The sequence below is a fragment of the Sarcophilus harrisii genome, chromosome 1, assembly GCF_902635505.1.
Source record: "Sarcophilus harrisii chromosome 1, mSarHar1.11, whole genome shotgun sequence".
Taxonomy (NCBI): Eukaryota; Metazoa; Chordata; class Mammalia; order Dasyuromorphia; family Dasyuridae; genus Sarcophilus; species Sarcophilus harrisii.
The window spans coordinates 54,092,705-54,114,693 of NC_045426.1; the positions used below are offsets into that span (position 1 = coordinate 54,092,705).

Sequence of the window (21,989 nt, forward strand, 5' to 3'; positions counted from 1 at the left end):
TGTGTGAGACTATATAGAATTATAACTATGTACCCACACAAAAACTACAGAACTAGTGCAAACTACAAAACTGTGCACAGCCATATAGAACGACATCTAACCGCAGTCACGCATAGAAAACCACAGCACCGCGGTTAACCACGACGCTTTCACCGCCTGTAATTACATCCACAACCACACACCTACACACACTTCCAGGACCACACAGGCCGCGCGACAGCGTCACTGGATGCAGCACCCATAAGGCCCCACGCCTGTATGCAAGCTCAGGACCCCACAACCACGGGATTCTGCGGTTTTTGTACGAGTATGTGGAGAGTTTCCCCATCAGTACAAGGGGGTCGGACGGGCTGGCTTTGCAGCTCCCTTTAGCTCGGGAGCTGCGACCGTCAGCCCAGGGCCGAGCTCGGAAGCTTCGTTTTATCCCAGAACTCGGTTTTCCTTCTTGCCCTCCCTCCTGCTTTCTCACGTGGCGCCTGCGCAGACGCGCACCTCGCGCGGCCTGGCTCCGCTCCCTCCCACCAGCTCTGGTCTCTCCCCGCCTCCGGTGGCTCGATGACTCGGTGCTCGATCTCTGCGTGCGTGGCTGTCCTGCTTGCGGCGCAGGCTCTCTTGCCGAGGGCCGAGGGAGCGGATGCGTGATGGCCGCCGGGGCCCGGTGACAGGGAGAGAGGCGGAGGAGGGGCAGCCGCCCGGCCGCGTCGGCGGCACCGGCCCCAGCCGGGGACCCGCCGCCCGCAGCGGAGGGCGCCCCTTTCTCGCGCCCCCGCTCCGTGGGCCCCCCGGGTGAGCCAGCAGTGAGACTGCGGAAGGGGGAGGGGGCGTGGCGAGCGGGGCGCTTGGAGGCAGGTGTGCGGGGCCGGGGAGAGCCCGGGGCTGCGGGCGAGTGGGCCGTGTCTGTGGGTGTGGGGGAGGGGGAGTGGGAGGGAGAGGGGGAAGGGGCGGCCTCCCCTTCCCCCCCCGCCCCCCCCGATGGAGCGCCGTGCGTAGCCTGTGCCCCGGGAGCGGGGAGGCCGGTCCGGCCCCGGCGCGCGCCCCTTGGCGGGGAGGAAAGGGGAGAGGGGCCGGGATGTGGCGTGGGCCGGGCCCTTCCTGCGCGCTTCCTTCCCGGTCAGCTCAGGACGTGCGCCGTCAGGCCCGCAGAGCAGCGTCCAGGCTTTATTTATGTTAAGCTCGCCGCGGGTCCCTTAGCGTTCTTCCGTCCGCCAGAGGTAGATCGAGCCCAGTACAGGGGAATTAGCTCCCAGCTGCCCGGTTCCCAGGGGGGCGGGCGGCCTCCCTGCACTGGCCTCTTCCTAGGAAGCTGTAGCGGAAATGGCCGGAGGATGGCCGGGGCCTTCGGGGTCTGAAACTGCAGCATTTAATACGGAGCATGCAGATGATCAGGAAGGCTGCGCTGGGCCGTTGGACTGAGCGATGCAGATTTAATCTTGCATTTATCTCTTTTTTTTGAAGTTTCCATTTCTTTAGCTTCTTGAGTGGATGTAGTCCACTGTGTTCTGAGGTTCTGGGGTTCCAGGAGCTTGTTGTGGGGGGGGATTTGAGGTCAAAACTACTTTCATAATAGTACTTAGACTTTTGAATTTCTAAACACAGCAAATATCAATATGTATGACCCACAAAAACAAAACCCCCTCCCTCAGTTTTTAAAGTTACAAAAAGGCCAAAGGGTTTTAGACTCATGGGCCATGTGTTTTATTGGGGTCTTTTGGCTCTGTAGAGAATCTGTCTTTGTAGAACTTTCAGAAGTTACTTTTGTTCTAAATTCTAATTCAGCAAATATCAAATGCTCTTGCTAAATTATTAAAGAGGTACAAAGAAAATGCTGGAGTTAAGTGAACCTACCTGATCTAGCTTCTTTCCCATTTATTTTCCAGGATTCTTTTTAGTGCAGACAAGGAACTGCCCATCTAGGGAATAATGCTCTTCCCCGCCATCTGCTTTTTTAAGCTGATGTCACCAGACAACTTGGACTGCTAAGATTCTGTGCTTGCTTCTTGTCATGCAGCTGATTGGTATCTTGAATTGATACAACCGTCATGGCATCTCTTGATGATCCTGGGGAAGTGAGGGAGGGCTTTCTTTGCCCTCTGTGCTTAAAGGATCTACAGTCTTTTTATCAGCTTCAGTCACATTATGAAGAAGAACACTCCAGCGAGGACAGAGATGTCAAAGGACAGATAAAAAGTAAGAAGTGTAAACATTGTTGTCATTGGACTCTTGGGCAGCAAGAGGCATAATGCTTTGCTTTTTCAGGTCACAGACTTTGTTTTCCTCAGAGTAGTTTAATAGTCATCAGCTGTCATTACCATTTTAGTTTTATAGTGAGCCTGTAAGAATTACTAAGAAACTTGAATTCCTTTTCCATTTAACATTTTTCCACTTTGCTAATGAGCCAGCAAACCTATTCTCGTCACTGGCATTTTGCACACAGGAGGAAATGAGATGATGATTTTAAATGTTATTTTTACAAGATATGCCTAGAATGATGGTAGGTGAGGGGACGGAAGATAAAGTGGTGATGGCAATGGAGAAAAAGCAACTATATTCCTTATATAGAGGAGTATTGGAGAAGTAGAATGGCATAGGGGATAGAAAATTCTTGAAATCAGGAGATCTGGGTTGAAGTTTCATCTCTGGTTGGGGGAAGTGGGAGAGCAAGTCAGTTAATTTCTCAGTGTTCTAGGTTACTCTTAAGTCTGTAAGTTGGCAGAGAAGATGCCAAGCTGCATTGGAAGAGGTTTCTGACTAGGAGCTCCCTATACCAATGAATTCACTGATCTCTTCCAAATCCCCTAAATATATCCCCCCCAAGACAACTCTCATTAAGCTGTCAAAATGTCCAAAAGCTTTGAGAATATGTGATTAATAGCATCTTTAATGTGGCAATTTTGATTTAGGGTCCTCAGTGCTAATATGCACCTCTATCCTCTACAAAGAATTAGTATATAGTGATGTATGTTTATTACTAGTTTTTTATACTTGATATAACAGGTAATTCTATAATATTAATTCACCAGTCAGTAATGGTATGAAGTAGATTTAGGGTTATATATTAGACTATCAGTAAGATTTATCCTCTAATATCACCTATCTCCTATGCCTTTTTTAAAATTAAATTTACTCAGAAGTTCCCCCCAATTTTTTTGTGGGTGGGGGGAAAGAAGATGGGCAGACAAAAAAAATTCTTGGATGGTTTCATAAAATATGTTTACATCTACAATAATGTTTAGGAGAGTCATTTAAAATAGATGAAATTAGACATTGTTCCTTTTAAAGAAACCCTGAAAATCCTTAAAAGTACCTCTATTTTCCCATTTGGGGATTTTAATTTTTATGTAGTTAAAAGGTTTATTTATAAAGTTACTTAAAGGTCCCAGGAAGTCGTGTGTAAAATCAGACTTCACAGTGCTAGCTTAAGGAGGTGGAAGCATCACAGGTATTGAACTGAAAAGAGCTAATTTTGAATCTGGTACACCTGGAGTTCATGGAAAAATTGTATGGCTAATTAATGTCAATTATTAATTAAGAAAACTCCTTTGTATGGGTCTTTGGATCTTGATTTATTTTGGACCTAGTTATTATTAGAGTGATAATTTTGCTTAAATAGGGGAAGGTGTTGTTGAGAGTTGAAATTGACCTCTCAGTTATTTCAGAAAAGATTATTTAAAAATAAGGATGGTAGAATCATTTCTAATTAGCTTCCTGATGAAGGGCCACACCTGTTTTGTGAAGTTTGCCAGGAATTACATCAATGACACTCAATAGAAGATAAAGGGTATAACATCTCTAATATAGTGCTATCTAACCTCATTTGTAAAGTGCATTAATATTTCCAGTTGTCTGCCTTGCACCTTTTTGTTCTTTTCAAGCTATATGCTTTCCCCCTTATTAATAAGCATGGCCATAATACTTTTATTATTATTATTATTATTATTATTATTATTATAACTTTTTATTGACAGAACCCATGCCAGGGTAATTTTTTTACAACATTATCCCTTGCACTCACTTCTGTTACGATTTTTCCCCTCTCTCCCTCCACCCCTTCCCCAGATGGCAAGCAGTCCTATATATGTTGAATATGTCGTAGTATATCCTAGATACAATATATGTGTACAGATCCAAACAGTTTTCTTGTTGCACAGGGAGAATTGGATTCAGAAGGTAAAAAATAACCCGGGAAGAAAAACAAAAATGCACACAGTTTACATTCATTTCCTAGTGTTCTTTCTTTGGGTGTAGCTGCTTCTATCCATCATTGATCAATTGGAACTGAGTTAGGTCTCTTTGTCAAAGAAATCCACTTCCATCAGAATACAGCCTCATACAGCATTGTTATTGAAGTATATAATGATCTCCTGGTTCTGCTCATTTCACTTAGCATCAAAGTCTCTCCAGGCCTCTCTATATTCATCCTGTTCGTCATTTCTTACTGAACAATAATATTCCATAACATTCATATACCACAGTTTACCCAACTATTCTCCAATTGATGGGCATCCATTCATTTTCCAGTTTCTAGCCACTACAAACAGGGCTCATGGCCATAATACTTTAAAAACAGCTTTATTTAGTTTTCAGTAGGCCTTTGAAAAAATTCTCTAGAGTCACTGATAATTAGTATGATTGCTTGATATGTTGCTATTAATAACTCCTAAAACATTTTTTGTATTAGTAGGATGACTATATTAATCCTATCACTTTATTTTAAAATTAACATTGAAATAGATATCAATTATAATCAACAAGAAGTTGTTTTTAAACAAAGTAATGGAAGTAGAATTTTTTATTTGAGCTTTTGAACAATATTTCAACTAAAATGGTGTTGGCATGTTGATTGTTCACAAGATAAATATGTATATATACATGTAAATACAGATTTATAGATTATTATGTATAGAATATTGTGCTAGTTGGGTATTATGGAGAATATAAAGTTGAATGAAACTGGTATCTGCCTTCAAGAAGCTTACAGTCATGTTGAACAGATAAGATATGTATGTAAACAAAATACAATATAGATTATGAAATTGGGATATCAAAATTTCTATTCTCCAGAGAAGGGACAGATTACTTCTGGGAAGATCAGGGGAGGAGGATTCATGGAGGAAATAATAAACAATTTTATTTTTCTATCTCATTCAAAGTTCTAGGTTACATCTATTTCCTTATATGGAGAAAAAAAATCTTAGAAAAAACATACTCAAGATTAATAAAATGCAAAGTTTTTGAAGGCACGTGTTTGTCCTTATGTTTAGTATGTATAGAAAGGCTTTGTATTTTTGAAATAGATCAAAGCAAGAACTCTAAAGGTACAAAGTACTTTACTACATTAGTAAAAATTTCACCTCTTAGCACCAGAAATCAACTATTTTTGATATTTTTCAAGTGCTCAGTTTATTTAGTACTCAGTTATTATATTTATTACTATATTTTAGAATTGAATTTTGGCCAGAAAAATTCTTAATGTAGTTAAGCAAGGTTTAATTTTTTAAAATTTCCAAATATGTTTTTTTTTATTAAATATTTTGCTTTAGAGGAAATGCAGGCACATCACTTATCTTTATGTAATAATTTGCTATTTGTTCTGTCTGTCTCTTTTCTGATCCTTTTGGAATATTTAATGATTTTTCATCAGGCATAATGATTTTAAAATGTCTTTTTGGGGCAGTTAGTTGGCGCAGAGGATAGTGCACCAGCCCTGAAGTCAGGAGAAGCTGAGTTCAAACCTGGTCTCAGACACTTAACACTTCCTAGCTGTGTGACTCTGGGCAAGTCACTTTTAATCCCAATTGCCTCAGCAGAAAAAAAAAAAAGTCTTTTTTCAGAGGTTGTCATCCAAATGATTGAGTCTCATTACGAGAGCTTTAGCAATTCATTTGTATTGTTTGGTTCATTTTTTTCCCCAAGGTTTGGTCCAGAAGGCTAAGAAAGCAAAAAATAAGTTGTTGAAAAGAGAAGATGATCGGTCAGAGTCTGGGACACAAGGATATGAATCTTTTAGCTATGGAGGGGTAGATCCATACATGTGGGAACCACAGGAACTTGGTAAGAAAAGGTTCTGTTCCAGTAAACTGAAGTAGCAACCTGTGTTGACTTTTATTGAGGTGCTTAATTATAGTATAGCTACTGATTCCTTTTGAAATGAATTACACTTCATGGAACTTAAGTAGCCACAGTATGATATAGCCTATAATAATTAATGTTGGTTATTATTGATATGTTTTCTACTTACATTATACAATCTACCATGGGAGGTATTATTCTGAATTGTAAAATTGTAGATTTGGATGCAAACGAGCATAGAAATTTTACCCAAGGTAAGGGGGAGGGAATGGGAAGATAGAGAGCCTGCCAAAATCTATCCTGAGATAAGTCATTTTTGAAAACCTAAAACAGTACACTAGAAACCCAAATGCCAGTCGTAGTCATATGAAATTTTACTAGATATTTGGTGCCATGGCTCATGATTGTTAATAAACAATTGTGGAAAATCAGGCATGTTTTGGGCTCTAACCTAAATGAACTTATGGTATAGTTGGAAGAGTGAAGATAATAATGCTGGCATTTTTATAACTTCAAGGTTTTTAAGGTCTTTTGCATAATTCTCATTTGACTTATAACAACTCTATGAGATGTCTCCATGTCACAGATAAAGAAACTTTGGCAGCTCAAAGACGCTTGTGGTCACACAGCTAGTAACTTTCAAATATGTGGAATTTGAACCCAAGACTTCTGGATTCTAAGTGTAGCACACTTTGTATGCTACTGCTTACAGATTTAGGCATTTAATCACTAATCATCCAATTCAGCACATGATAAAGGGCTAAATGGTGCCAGGAAGGAGGAAGAACTCTTGGAAAAGAGTTTTCCATATAACTTAGTCAGGGAAAACATCATGGAAATATGTTTCAAGTAATCATTGAGGAATTTTAGTCTGGGGGAAGAACATGAACAAGAATTCAGAATTAGGAGTGATTTGGTAGCAGAGTTGGTGTTAGGAATAGAATAATAGGTGACGTTGGATAGGTGGTGAGGGCTAGAACTATTGAGAGACCTTTTTTGGATATAAGATTAACATGTGTTACTGGAGCTAGTCAGTTCAGAGTGGATGTTCTGTTTCCAATTTAAATATGTCTAAAAATTTAAGTTTTTCATCCATTTTTGAAATTTCTTTGGAATTGAGATAGGGAATAAATACAGTGTAAATAAATAAGTAGTTTCTTTTACACAATTGATACAGAGCTCTGCAGATTAATGAGAAGAATTACATCTTATTTCGTTTCCCTTTCATCTCTTAGGTGCTGTGAGGAGTCATCTTTCTGATTTCAAAAAACATCGAGCTGCCAGAATTGACCACTATGTTGTTGAAGTCAACAAATTAATAATCAGGTTGGAAAAGGTATATTTTTCCTCTGAATTTTTGGGCAAGTATATATGTAGATTTGGTAATTAAAGCCATGGAAAAATGAATAATATATGCAAATATATAATTTTTGTGACTAAATATTTCATTTCAAATTCAAGAAGATTTTAATAAACCCTGGAGTTTAGTAATAATAGCTAACATTAGTATAGTGCTTCAATGTTTTAAAAAGTTTTATATATAATTATCTCATTGGAGCCTCACAATAATTCTGTGAAAATAGGTACTATTCTACCCATTTTGCAGATGAGGAAACTGAGGCCAAGAGATAGAGGTAAAATGATTTGCCTAGGGTCACATGGTACAGAATAGGCTGATTTTGCTAAGGATTTGATGCGTGCAGCAATATTTTCATGGTCTGGTTGAAAGAATGCTAGAAGTACTGATCTGGAAACAAGGGGACATGGACTTGGGACAGATCTGAAACAATTTAAATGACCATTTAAATGATTTAGTTGCTCCATCTACAGAGAATAAAGGAATAAGACTATATACTCTTGAATCCCTTCTATGTAGAAAGATTGGACAGACTTGGCTTTTTTTTTTCTGATTTGTGTCTAGAACCATCACTAAAGACACACTTGATTAACAAGCCTTTTAGTTCTCCCTGTTGCTGCTTTTCCTTTATTGATAATTCTGTAATTGGGTATATTGTGTTGTTTCATCTGAAGGAAGTGTTCCTCCCTTCCCCCATCCCCAAAGAACCCCCCCCCCCCCAAAAAAAAAAAAATAAAAACAAACCTTTTATTGTGAAGACTGTTTAGATTGGGATATGTACGTCATGTAGTAACACATTTATACATAGGCCTTTCTATTGTTTAATGTAAACTTCCTCTGGCATCATTTGGCCTTACTTTACTGCTCCAGTGATCTTATCTTATTTATGTGAATGCTCTCTTCACCTGGACAAATGCCAACTTTTCTACAATTTAATAGAAAGGATTATAGATGTTGCTGTCACTTAAAAAAAAATCACCTGTAGTTAGCTTGGTTATGACTTCCCCTGTATTTAGTCTGATCCTTGAATAATAGATATACTCTCTATTGTTGCACTCATTTTACTTTGTTTCCTAAAAATAATTTATTTTCTACCATATGCACTATTATCCTGAGGGTATTGTTGGGCATTTTTGCAACCTCTGTGCAGAAATCGTTGTGTATTTTTGGGGGGATGGGGAATGAAGGGAAGACACTCTCAATTTTCCAGCTGAGATATAGGAGTATGGATATAGTGGGAAGTGTTATGGGGAATGAATTATTACCCTTTGTCTGCAGATGACTTAGAATTGACTCCAGAGCTCATGTGAATCTGTTAAATGGAGAATAAATTTTTGATTAGTTGGTTTTGGATTACAGCTAGAGTTCTTAAGACAGTTGAATTATTCAACTTTTATGTAATAATTGTCTTAATTATAATCATAATTACAAAAATATGCTCATTACCTGACTTCTTTTATTTGGAATCATTTTCTCTGATAGCTTACAGCCTTTGACAGAACAAATACTGAGTCAGCTAAAGTAAGAGGTGGGTTCAGAATGTTTTCCCAAGTCATTTATCATGTGTATTTGACTGACCAAATCAGTTTCAAGGATGTCATCTGTGTTTTTGGTTTTTCATAAAAGCAATAGAAAAGTCAGTTGTACCATGGGTCAACGATCAGGATGTTCCTTTCTGCCCTGACTGTGGAAATAAGTTCAGCATTCGTAACCGCCGTCACCATTGCCGCCTTTGTGGATCAATTATGTGCAAGAAGTGTATGGAACTGATCAGCCTTCCCTTGGCAAGTATGTAACATGGGGTGAATGAAGTTTTTTTTTTTTTTGTTTTGCTGTGTTGCAACTAAGATGTTGGTAAAGAGAGTGAAGGACTAAGCTTCCTGGCTCTACCTTACTGAGAACACCTCATGTTTAGAGCCTTGATATTAGTGGAAGAGATTTAAGAACTTGATTTTATATTTTGAGACTAGTTATTGCCATTAGCATCAGAAATATATACTAACCAAACAAAAATAGAACAGTTTTCTTAAGAATTAGGGCATAATGTCACACTATTTGATCAGACACTGCTGACCTTTCCTTTGTGTATAATTGGCAAGAGTGTACCTGGCCCTTTGTTAACAGTCAGAGAGAGCCCTTGAGAATAGCATGAGAGGATAAGCCATTTTGATTTTATCCCACCGGTGTTCTACCATCAACTTAAACTCTTCTCTCTGAGACAAAATGCTTGTTGGACTTTCCTGACTGTAGAGGAAAACTGCTTCCCATTTATTTGTTCAGCGAGTATATTGATTGAGGACTTGCTGTAGTCATGCTGCAAGTCACTGTGCTTAGGAAAAATGAACGAGGAATGCTTCCTGCTCCCTAGGAAATTAGGGTAGAGAAGACAGAAATGACTGTACTAGGGGGATGAAGTACTCTTGAGGTTCAGTTGAGTTCAGTTTATTTTAAACTAAGTAGCAGGAGGCTGGTGACTAAGGAAACCTTGAGGAAGTTGGTATTTGAGACAGTTCCTGAGATGAGAAGGGATTCCATGAGAGAAAAAACAGGATGAGCAAAGACGAGGAGGTGGGAAAGTGTAAGGAATGTTCAGTGTGTCCTGAAAAGTTCATTTTGATTGGTGTATAGAATAGAAGAGAAAGCTGAAAAGTGGATTGAAACAGGATTAGAGAGGATCTGGAATGCAAAGGTGAGGTGGTTTAGTAGGCAGGAGGGAACCACGCCCAGTTCTAGCCTGTAACCCCCTGAAGTTTCTCACAAAAGCTGAACCGGGGAGGCTGCATTTGAATAGTCTATTTGCTGTATTATAATTGAACTACTTGGAAAAATTTCAGTTCCCAAATCTGAAGATACAAGTCTGAACCTTAATGAGATGGGAGAAGGGAAATTTGATTTAGGGTCATTACTGAATCACTTGTGATTTGTGTGTTTCTAGGCAAACTCACCAGTGCCAGCAAAGAGGCCTCCTTGACTTCCCACAGCAGTCCCAACCAGTCACCTAATAGCATCCATGGTTCGCGAAGGGGCAGCATCAGTAGCGTGAGCAGTGTTAGCTCTGTATTGGATGAGAAAGACGATGAGCGTATCCGCTGCTGTGGACATTGTAAAGAGGCCTTGCTTAAGAGAGAGCAGCAGATTGATGAGAAGGAACATACTCCTGACATTGTAAAACTCTATGAGGTAGAACATTGTTCACTTTCTTGGGGCTGTGTACCAAGTGGATATTGGTGTATGCAAAAAGTATACCTAAAGCACAATGTTTACTTAAATTTAACTTCTTTAAGCAGCAGGTTCCTTTCCTCAAGTTATTCCAGATCTCCTGTACAGGATTGGGGTCCTATTTCTAGCTAGGCGTTGGGGTATGTGGCAACATCCTGGGTTTCCTCACTCACTATTGCCAACTTGTGACTAGGAAAGTGAATGTCTTGGTGACAATGAGAAATGGTGGCAGGATGGCTGAAATGCATGGAATAAGATGGGTGAAGGCCAGAGGCAGGACTGGATGGACCCTTGGCCCTGGTGAATTGTCCCTGGTAATGGAGGATTCATTGAGATGTTGCCATTGCCATGTTTAAGACTGCTCACATACCTCATTTCCTGACGTTATTAATGATTCCAGTAGCAGAGAAGCATGTGGTTTTATCTTCCCCTTTTGTGCAGGGAGAGCTGAAGCCCATCTGCCAATCTGGGATTTGTGTTTTTGCTGATTTTTTAATCCTTGTGGGTAAAAAATGCTGTGATTTCCTTTTGTTTTTTTTTTTGGTAGAGAAGGAAAATTGGCAGTTGCTGCCTCTGGTCAAGGACTTCATTACTTTTGTTACTTTTTAACCTCTCTCTCTCTCTCTCTCTCTCTCTCTCTTTTTGTACATAACTACTCAGATCTTTATTTCCGTGGGGCGTGGGAGAGAAGGGGTATGCAGGGATTCCATAAAATGTTTTCTGGAATCTTCTTGCTTCAGAATGGACAAGAGCATTGGGAACAGTTATTGTCAAGGAAAAGTGAAGGGATCAGCTTTTTCATGATGCTGAACAAACTGATTTATCACTTGACTCATCTCTGCTTTACTCAGGGACAGAAATTCTCTTCCCTTATTTTTTCTTCCCTTGTTGAATCATTTGATAAAGAAATGGTAAATTGACATGTCTTAGCCTCTTGATCTAGATCTGTAAGTAAATCTTTCTTGGAATGGAAAAATCCCATTTCCCCATCATTTTTCCTCTTTCAGAAACTACGAATTTGTATGGAGAAAGTTGACCAGAAAGCTCCCGAGTATATTAAAATGGCAGCATCACTGAAGTAAGCCACCTTGCTCTCTATTTTCCATGTTGGTAAGGTGATGCATTTTGGGTTTTCTCTACTAGATAACGTTTTGTACCTGAAAAATAAAAACTTTTAAAGATCAGCTAATAAGAATAATAATAAAAATCTTAAGTACAATTAATGTGTGTGTGAGGGGGAGTATCATAGAAAGGCTTATGAATGTTAAAGCTATGAGAGGCTTAAAGATCATGTACTCCACATTACCTTATTGTGGAAATGGAAAGATTGAGGTCTTTAAAAGTGATTTGCCCACAAATATGAAACAGATCAAGAGCTTGTGTTTACTTAAATTTAACTTTGACTTGAAGTGTACACCTGACTTTTCTTTCATGGCCTTCTATAGCCATGTAAACAAATACATGTCATGTCTCATGTGAAGAAAATCAGGTAGGTTAAGTATAGTCAGTCATTTGGGCCCAGTTTTGCAGATTAAACCACTGTAGGAACTCTCCCTTTTTCTTCCTCTGCTGCTGTAGGCTTTATGGCCTGGAGACTCCCATCCCTGCCTCATCCCATCTTTGTTCCCTAGTTTTTATCTCACCAAAGTGTCTTTGAGTATTGAGGAGTAGGGTCCTTGGTGGTCTGGACTGATGGGAGAGGAGGCACATCCTGACACACCCTTTTTACTCCTTGTTATCCACATGTCTTTCCTTTTCCTCTTGCTTTTGTTGGTGTGATTGGTAAAAGAAGGAAAGGAAAGGGGACAGAGAGAGAAGAAATAGGAAGTGGGAAGTTGGAAATACTCTTCTGCCTTTGTTCTGCACCACCTCCTCCACCCCCTTTCTCTTCATCCTGTGAAGCATCTTAAACCCTGAGGCTTTTCACATCTGGCTCCAGTTTTCTCTTGTTCCATCCTAATTTTGCTTCTTTCTTGTCACCGTTCTTCATTCTTCCTCATACAGGTCCCTTGACACTTGTTCTGAAAATGCATAATAGAGGTGAATGAGATTTTATGATCTTTTTAGATTGACTTTCAAGGGACAAATATCTTTGGAGAACTGAAAAAAGACTTTCAGTTCATTGGTCACAAATTATCAGAGACCATTTTGCAAGTATAAAAAACTCAGAGAATGTCAAAGGATGTCTATTCTGAGCCCTCTTTTGGAGGAAGAAGCTGAAGCTCAGACATGGCTGAGCAGCTCTCCTCACTCCCAGTTTATTCTTTTCTATCACATCATAAGGTTATTGGTCATTGAAAAGAATTATTTTTAGGTCTAAAACTCACAGCTTAAAAAAAAAAGTAAGCTTTGCCTTGTAGGCAATAAAATGAAAGAAAGCCAAAGCCCTTTTCAGTTTGCTCAGCATAACTCAGCTGTGGCTGAGTAGCCATTTTCAAGATTGTATCAGCTGAGAGATCTTTGAAATGTATTTCTTTTTCTGCAACTGGGTATTAGCAAACTGATTTTGTTTAGAGGAGGCAGCTTATCAAATGAGGAACAACTGGGTAGGTTTAACCTAGAAAAAAACAGACTTAGGGAGACAGGATCATTCTCTTTAGTTGTCTGAAAGGCTGTCATGTGGAAAAAAGTTGATTTGTTTTTTGAGAACTAGAATTAGTAGTAAAAATTAAAAGAAGATAGATCTTCCACCTTAAAAATGAGAGCTGATTAGCTTCAGAATGAGTTACTTTTATATGTAGTAGGCTTCCCCCACTAGAAATATCCAAGCAAGGTTGAATAACTACCCTCTAAGGAGGTTGCAGAGGAGTTACTTTTTAATTGGACAAGAGGTTAGATCAAGTCAGCTTCTACAACCTTTCTATCTGTGATAATTGACATTTTTGTAACCTTTTAAGTCTTAAAAAGTACTATTTTCACAACAACTCTGAAGTATTTTGTTGTTGGCCAGTTGTTTCATGTCCAACTCTTTGTGACTACATAAGAGAATTTGCACTGCCCTGCTGTGGTCTCTAAGAGGGGAAATTCCGATTCCTTTCACATTTTATTTGTTTAAGCTAACATGTTTAGAGCATCTCCCCATGCATCTTATAGGACATGGTATAATTTGCTAGTTTTAACCCAACTAAGAGAGGCATTATGTATTGAGAAGAGCACTAGATTATGAGGCATTTGGGAGACCTGAGATCTCTCTTTAGCATTCCCTTATGTAACTGAATAAACCCTCTGAAAACTTATTTAATTTCTCTGGGACTCCATTTTTTCATTTGTAAAATGGAGGTTTAGATGAGATCCTTTGAGTTCAAACCAGATCATTTGAATTAAGTTTTGATGAATATTCTTTTAAATATATTGTAGTAGGGCTGTAAACTGAAAGCTCACTTCTAAAAGAGTCATCATCTTCTCAATAGTCATTATCTTCTTTTCAGCAAAGAAATGCTATCTTATATAGAAAGTCTTGAAATGCCACTTTTACCTGGATAATATCTTTGCTGTCATTCATTTTGTGATGTAACTTTTGATTTTTTTAAGTGGGTTTTTTTTTTTTTTTTTTTTTTGACAAAATGTGATCTAATACAGATGAATGTATGCTTTCTTCTCAGTGCTGGGGAAACAACCTACAGTTTGGAACATGCTAATGACCTCCGAGTAGAAGTGCAGAAAGTGTATGAATTAATAGATGCTTTAAGGTAAGGTACATTTGGAGAGAAGTGTTGAAAATGAGGCACTTGGGTCATGATTTAGTAGCTGGTTTGCTTGGATAGTGTCCTGCATTTATTTAAATGTTATGAAGCCATTGAAAGGAAATATTTTTCTGGTGTTTGTGATGGAAATATGCATAGTTAAAAGTAAAGATAATAACTTTTATGCTTTTATATCCTGGAAGCTTCCAATTAGATGTTTTTTGTTGTTTGGTTGTTTGTTTTTTTTTTTTTTTGGGGTGAGGCAATTGGGGTTAAATGACTTGCCTAGGATTACACAGCTAGTAACTGTCAAATGTCAAGGCCAGATTTGAATTCAGGACCTTCTAACTCCAAGGCCAGTGCTCTGTCCACTCTACCCTCTAACTTCCCCCAGCTAGATGCTTTTTTAAGAGTAGTTTTTGGCTTATGGATGAGTCCCTTACACATTTTGGGGTTTTGCTGTCAAGAAGCAAAGAGCAGGTGTGGTGTGGAGGGATATAACTGTCCTTTAGGATAACTGGGACTGTAACAACTCCGTGTGTGTGTGTGTGTGTGTGTGTGTGTGTGTGTGTTGAGTGGCTGTATGTCTGCCAGTGTTTTCCAAATGTGGAATGTTTGATATCATTATGGGTTTTTTCCTTCACATCCTCAGTCACTCTTTGCAAAATAAACTCTGCCATTGTGTTTTCATTGATGATGAAGGACATTACATTGATGTGTTTATTTTAATTCAGTAAGAAGATTTTAACACTAGGCTTGAACCAGGAGCCTCAGCCACATCCCAGAGCTTTGCAGCTCCAGAGAATGATAAGATATTCAGCTACGCTTTTTGTACAGGTAAAGCCCTACTCTTAGCAAAGTTCTGTTTAGGCATTTTATTCCTAAATGTTTCTTCATCACTGTGACTGCTCCTTCTAAGACAGAAATACTTTAACCATTTTCTGGGAAGTTCACTGACCAAAAAAAAAAAAAAATACTCCCCACCCCCGCCTAATAGTATTTAATTTTTTCAATTACATGTAAAGATGGTTTTCACTTTTATAAGATTTTGAGTTCCAAATTTTTTCTCCCTCCCTCACTCTCTTCTTGTCTCTCCAAGATGGCAAGCATTCTGATGAAGGTTATACATGTACAATCATATCAAATATAAATCCACATTAGTCATGTTGTAAAAGAAGAATCAGAACCAAAGGGAACCAGAGGAAAGAAAAAAATAACAACAACAACAAAAAAAGAAAATAGAATGCTCAGATCTGCATCCAGATTCCATAGTTTTTTATCTGGATATGGATAATATTTTCAATCATGAATCTTTCTGAATTGTCTTGGATCATTGCATTATTGAAAAGAGCTCAATCTGTCATAATTTATTTCAAAAACCTTTTTGAAAGAGAAGTAACATGCATGGTTTGTATGGTTTTTTCAAAGAAAAGATTCCCTTATTTGGAAGTGAAGATTTGAAGTTAAGTGTTGTTTTTTTTCCAACTATTGATATCATTAATGTCTTTGAATTCCCTGTATGGTCTAAGGGAGGCTACACCTTATGTTCAGAATCTAAGGTCCTTTACAATTAAGTATGTTCAGCCAGATAATTTTATTTCAAAGGAATCTGTGATTCTTTGCAGGAAAAGTTACTTGGTTTGATGTCACTGCCAACCAAAGAACAGTATGAAGAACTGAAAAAGAAAAGGAAGCAGGAAATCGAAAGGAAACTGATCATGGAAAGACAGGTGAAGCCAGTTATTGGGGCTTAGTCAGGTTTGTGCTCGACTCTTTGGGAATGGTTGGTTGTAGTGCTCAGTTTAGTATTCCTGCTCTTAAATTCAGGGGACAGGAGGTGGTGGTGGTGATGGGGGGGGGGGGGGGGGGGGGGGGGGGGAGACAGATGAGCTTGCTCTTTGTTTTCATGTTCTCTTAGTGGATTGTTTTTGTGTCATTACCTATTCCTGTTTTCTACCGTTGCTTCCCAGTCCCTAGAAATACATAAGAATAAATGTAGTAATTGTCCTCCCCCAAATTTTGAACTTCTTTTAGAGACATTACTGGGATTCACTTGTATAAAACGTCTTAGACTGTGGAACTGGCAGGAACTTTAGAGATGTAGTCTCGTGTGATAATCTTACTGTTTCTTTCCTGCATGGACTTTTTAGGCTGCTCTAGAACTACAGCGAAGATCGGAAGAGAGACAGAAAGAATTGGGTTCCCGAGGTGCGGTGAATGGAGAAGAGACTTTTGTCCATAAAGGTGCTGTGAGGAAAGCAGAGGGCTGGCTCCCTATGTCCAGTGGGCCAGACCACAATGAGGAGTCAGACCCCCTCCTGCAGCAGATCCACAACATCACGTCTTTCATTAAGCAGGCCAAGGCAGCTAACCGGATTGATGAAGTACGCATGCTTCAGGAGAACCTACGGCAGCTCCAGGATGAGTATGACCAGCAGCAGACACAGAAAGCCATTGAACTATCTCGAAAGCAGGCAGAAGAGGAAGATCTGCAAAGGGAGCAACTGCAGGTTCTTCGGGAAAAAGAATGGGAGAGGGAGCAGTCCCAGGTACTCTCTCATCACTCACGGACTCATTCTTTAGACTTCAAAGACAAGCTCTTTCAGCAGGAACCTGGGATGGAACCTCAGAACCAGATAGCACATGTTTTGGACCTGGGTCCCTCTTTGGTCCGAAATAATGTGACTTTTAAGAGCCCTTCTCCCAACTCAGTCCAGGAGCCAAATAAAGAGAAATCTATGTTTCCTATGCTTGGTCAAGAAATAGTGAAGCAGAGTACTGGGGTACATCAAAATGAGGTAGCTTCCTTGAACCCCTTTGAAGAGGAAGAAATCTCTAGTCCTGGAAACGAAGACTTCACTAATCCATTTGCTGAAGATGTTGCTCATGGAGGTTCTTCACCTCATTCAGCAGTCCCCAGTGTTAAAAAAGAATATAATCCTTTTGAAGATGAGGAAGATGAACCCCCTGGAGATGCAGATGGCCCCATTCTCAATCCCTTTGAAGTGGATGATCTTCCTTATCAAAAGCATTCCAGCCCTCCCAATCCTGGCAACCCATTTGAGGAGCCAGTCTCCACCAATCCCTTTGACATAGATGACAGTGAGACTGAGAGAGAAGAGCTCATAGAGGAAGAGCTGCTTCTCCAGCAGATTGACAATATCAAAGCATATATTTTTGATGCTAAGCAATGTGGCCGCTTAGATGAGGTGGAAGTGCTGACGGAGAACTTGAAAGAACTGAAGCGCGCATTGGTCAAGCAGAAGGAGAAAACTAACTGATGGGAGCAGGCATGGGAATACTACCTGTGCCGGGGGCGCTCACAAGGTGGTCTGAGAATGGGAGCAATGGCTGATGGAGGCTTCAAATGGGGACAAAATAAGATGGACAAAGTTATGAAAGGGAATCTGCAGTTTATGCTATGCACTTTTACTGAGGTGTTTCCACTAACTTAATAAAAAGGGGTACATGAACAGGTAAATAAGCATTCAATTGCTGTTTTCCTGTTCTTATTTTTTTCCCCCTTAAGAAGGGATTGAAAATAGTCCCCCCAGAATTGTTATCTAAATGCTATGCAGGTCTGGGGGCCAGAGTAAAACTAGCTAAAGTCACATGGGTCAGTTTTATTACTTCTCTTTTAATCATTATGCAGTATTATGGGGCAGCCTTAAAAACTGGCCTTCCACCAAACCAAGAGTAAAACTTGGTGTGCTGAGGCAGAGGTCTGTGATCTCAAAGGGAATAACGTCATATTAAAGCTCCATCATGTAGCTTACCAAAAACTCCCAGCTATTTAAGAGCAGGTAATATTCCCTTGCACTGTGGCTTGTGCCCAACTTTGTAGTTGTTTACTCTAATAGAAACATGGACCGTGATATTTAGAAACAGACATTAGACTTTTCAGCAATTTTCTTTTTAGAATATTGAGTGGAAATATTTTTGGGCGGGAGATGGGAATGAGGGGTTGAGCAATGGAATGTTAAAATTCCTCTCTAGACCTTAGCCCTTCTCCTTATTTCTGAACCTAAAGTGGCTTGCACATCCCATTGTCAGCAAGTCAATTGAGACCCAACAGTTGGCTGCTGCTGTTTGGTACACAAGCACCATCTCGGGGAAAACATAATCCCAAAACTATATATAGGGACAGATGAAATGATGATGTATGTATTTTTGGAACTCCTTGCCTTGAAACTTTGGAAAAGCCACTCCTTATTACTTAGGCCTCTTTTAGCACTTATGGGAAAAGGAGTATGTTCTTAAAACAGAGGAAAAATTCAGATACCTTTTGGGACAGATTGAGACAGTTCCATATATTCCTCCCTCAAGGTAGTGAGTCAGAGGAGACATTTTCACCACTGCTATTAGTATTACAAGAGTTGTATGTTTTGAAGCACAATATATGATTGTTATAATACAGCTGCATAACTTGAATTGTCACAATTTCAAGGCTAAAAAGTAGAATATTTAATTTACCCCTTAGTAGTCACTGCACTTCTTAAGAACAGAACCTAAGTAACTTTAAGGGTTAAATTTAGTGTAGTCCTATGAAGAACTGGACCTATTGCCACATTCATATTTAAGTAGACTTCTGGCAGTAAAATTTGTGTTACTGACTAAAAATCATGTACCCCATTACGTTTATGTGATCTGAACCAATTTCTGTTCTTTTGATTCTCTGCAAAAGATGACAAAAATCATTTCTCTCTTATTAGTGAATGATTGTTGCTCATCACTATTTCTATCATGGAATTTCTAGTAGAAACTTAAAAAAAAATCTCTTGAAACTGTTCAGACTGCTGTAAAGTTCAGCACATTCTGCTTCTACTGGCCAGTGAAAAGGGGTAGAATTGGGAGAAGGCACTTTTGGCCTTATGATTCTGATTAATGAAAAGGTAGAGTGTGTGTGTGTATGTATGTGTGTGTAGGTGGAGTTTTTGGGATGGATGAACAACACAAATATAATTAAGTGCTTTAGGGAACAAAGCAACGACGTGTGTAATTGCTACTGTGTTAATCAAGTTTCAATTGTATATTACTTTAATTGTGGGCAGAGCCAAAGTCCAGTAAATCTTCTCAATGGACCTTTCTGATTTCCATTGTTTTTGACTATATACATTTAGGGTGACAGCATTGCCAGGATTCTTCATAGAAACTTCAAGAACTAAATCCCTCTTTTTCTGTTATAATTATAGTATTTTTTTCCTAAAAGAGGGCTGCTTTAGTTTTACCCCTTGAATCAGTAGTCCCTAAACTTCAAGAACACTAAGAGACATATTTATAGGGTATGTTTTAGACGAGTTTATTGAATGTACTAAATAAAACATCCATTTCCTCACAGGAACAATATTACTCCAAAGCTGAGTTCTTCTGGAACCATATTCATGTAATAAGAACACAGGGGCATTTGGAGGATCAGAATTCTCTGTGACTGATCTTCACTATCCACCACTTACTGCCCCTTGATCCATTTCTTGTGCCAGCACAATGTCGACGGGTGATGAGTTGTGGATTTGAAACTAGTTTTAAGTCCTTGCCTTCTGTGTGGATGTTCCACCCCTTTGTAAGCCATCTGAGCCGGGGCAGTGTCATCTCTAACCAGAGATTTGAGTTGGGTGAAGCCAGAGGGGTTGGTCTGTTTTTAGCTTCTCTTCTTAAAGGTAGAGAATGTGTTAAGACACATTTGGGTTTTATACATCAGATAAATTGGGTTTCTCTGCATTATGCTTTCTATTTTTCCTGTTTAATATACACTAATCAAGTATACTTATTGTACATGTAGCTCAGTGTATTTTTGCTAAGACGCTGAAGTGTACCTTTTAGTTCCGTGTCGTTGTGGTCAATGTGGTAGACTAGGCAGTCGGGTAACTGACCAAAAGCTGGAAGCTTACTTGTTTGTACTTGGGCCGTACGGGGATACAGACTGATAGCTGAAAAAGCCACCTGTCCCCAGAATCATGTAGCGTTGGTTTGTACGTTTGCATGCACTGTCGCATCCTTGTACTGAAATGTAAAAAAAATAAAGTAACAAATTTTTGTGGTTGTGTGCTTTAAGTTAAAGTTAAGCCAACTCTTAAGGAATGAACAGGAGAAATAACCGTGAACCAAGGTGAATAACTGAGCTGGGAATCAGGAGCTGTAGACACCAATCCTGCCCACTGTGGAAGTGGGTAACTAGGTGAGTACCTTTCTATTTGGACATCTTAGAAGTCTTGCGCTATCTGGAAGATGTTTTTGCTACACTAAGAAGATATTCTATGCTCAATGTAACTCGGAAATGAAAAAATTTTAAATTGTTATTAACGTCTTGTTATCAGCAGTACCCCACTTTCAGTCATCACATACAATATTATTTTAAAACGGGAAAAAGCCTAACTGGTCTATACATTGAAAACCTTTGAGAATGTGCACAATATTTTCAGCACTTATGGATCTCTCCTCTCACCTCTGGAAAAGGGTGAATTGGGAGTGTCAGCTCTTCACTATTTTTGAACTTAAAATTAATGCTTTATAATTTTTGCAGCATTCACTTTTGATTTTTTTCAGTGATTCTTTTCATTTACATTGTTAGTAGTTATAGTTTATATTTTCTTGTCTCTGCTTAACTCTGCCTTTATTCATGTAGATATTTTCATGTTTCTCTATCTTCACATCTGTCCTTAGAGCAAAGAATATTCCATTACATTCATTTAATGGAATTTGTTTGGCTCTTCCTCAGTAGCTAGGCATGGAGTTTATTTCTATTTCTTGATTGTCGTCAGAAATGCCATTTTCTCATACTTGAAGATTTTCTCATCAGTAATTTCCTTGAGGTAGAAGCCCAATGATAGTTTTTAGGTCCAAAGTGTGGATTTTTGGACATTGTATTTACTTTCTTTGCATAACTCTAAATTGCTTTCCACACTATAGTACTTATTCCAATCACTACTCTTTGTTGGAAAGGTGAAAGACCCAAGGAAATTCTGCTAGCTATGTAATGAAAAAGTTTTCAGAGGATTCTGGGAAGATGACGAAATGGGTCATACTGATTCATAGCTCCACCAAAAACATGCATGGGCCTCTCGGTAGTCCCTCCAACATAATTATCAATTTGGACAGTTTTCAGGGTATGAAATGAAAGCTCAGATCTGTTTTGAGTGCATTCCTTTGATCATTGATGACTTCTTGTTCTGTTGTTTTGTGGTTGTGTCCAATTCTTCATGACCCTCTTTGGGGTTTCTTGGCAAAGATGCTGGAGTGGCTTGCCATTTTCTCCAGCTCATTTTGTAAATGAGGAAACTGAAGCAAAGGGTGAAGCGGCTTGCCCAAAGTCCCAGAGCTAGATTTGAATTTAGAAAGATGAATCCATTTGACTGACTCCAGACTACTGTACCACCTGGCTGCCCAAAGTGAATAATCTTTCAAATTGTAAAGTTTTTCTTTTTGCAGATTTTCTTTTGAGGACTTTTTGTTCATATCCTCTGATCTTTTTATCTACTGAGAAATGACCATTGGTCTTATATGCATACGAATAAGGTATGTGTATGGTATACACATTTTTCCCCTTTTGATCACCTCCCTTATCCTAGGCATGTTAATTTTGTCTGTGCAGAAGTTTTTCAGTTTCATGTAATGACTCATCTTTTAATTTTCTGTGCCTTTTCCCTTTGGTTAAAATGTATATT

The 21,989-nt window shown here is 39.1% G+C and overlaps 1 protein-coding gene across 3 annotated transcripts; it reads left to right on the forward strand.

Moving 5' to 3' along the window:
- The first annotated feature begins 697 nt into the window (after positions 1-697).
- On the forward strand, positions 698-20,361 carry RBSN (rabenosyn, RAB effector). 3 transcript variants are annotated; one of them, XM_031955659.1, is made up of 12 exons: positions 698-786; positions 1,878-2,187; positions 5,914-6,051; positions 7,305-7,405; positions 8,909-8,954; positions 9,053-9,214; positions 10,362-10,606; positions 11,653-11,723; positions 14,248-14,334; positions 15,063-15,165; positions 15,954-16,058; positions 16,479-20,361. In XM_031955659.1, the coding sequence occupies exons 2-12, from the start codon at positions 2,040-2,042 to the stop codon at positions 17,607-17,609; spliced, it is 2,337 nt and encodes a 778-aa protein (XP_031811519.1). In that variant the 5' UTR covers positions 698-786; positions 1,878-2,039; the 3' UTR covers positions 17,610-20,361. The 3 variants fall into 3 exon arrangements, with proteins under 3 accessions (XP_031811519.1, XP_031811530.1, XP_031811536.1); XM_031955670.1 differs by lacking the exon at positions 698-786 and adding an exon at positions 830-849; XM_031955676.1 differs by lacking the exon at positions 698-786 and adding an exon at positions 1,111-1,211.
- Positions 20,362-21,989: the final 1,628 nt, after the last annotated feature.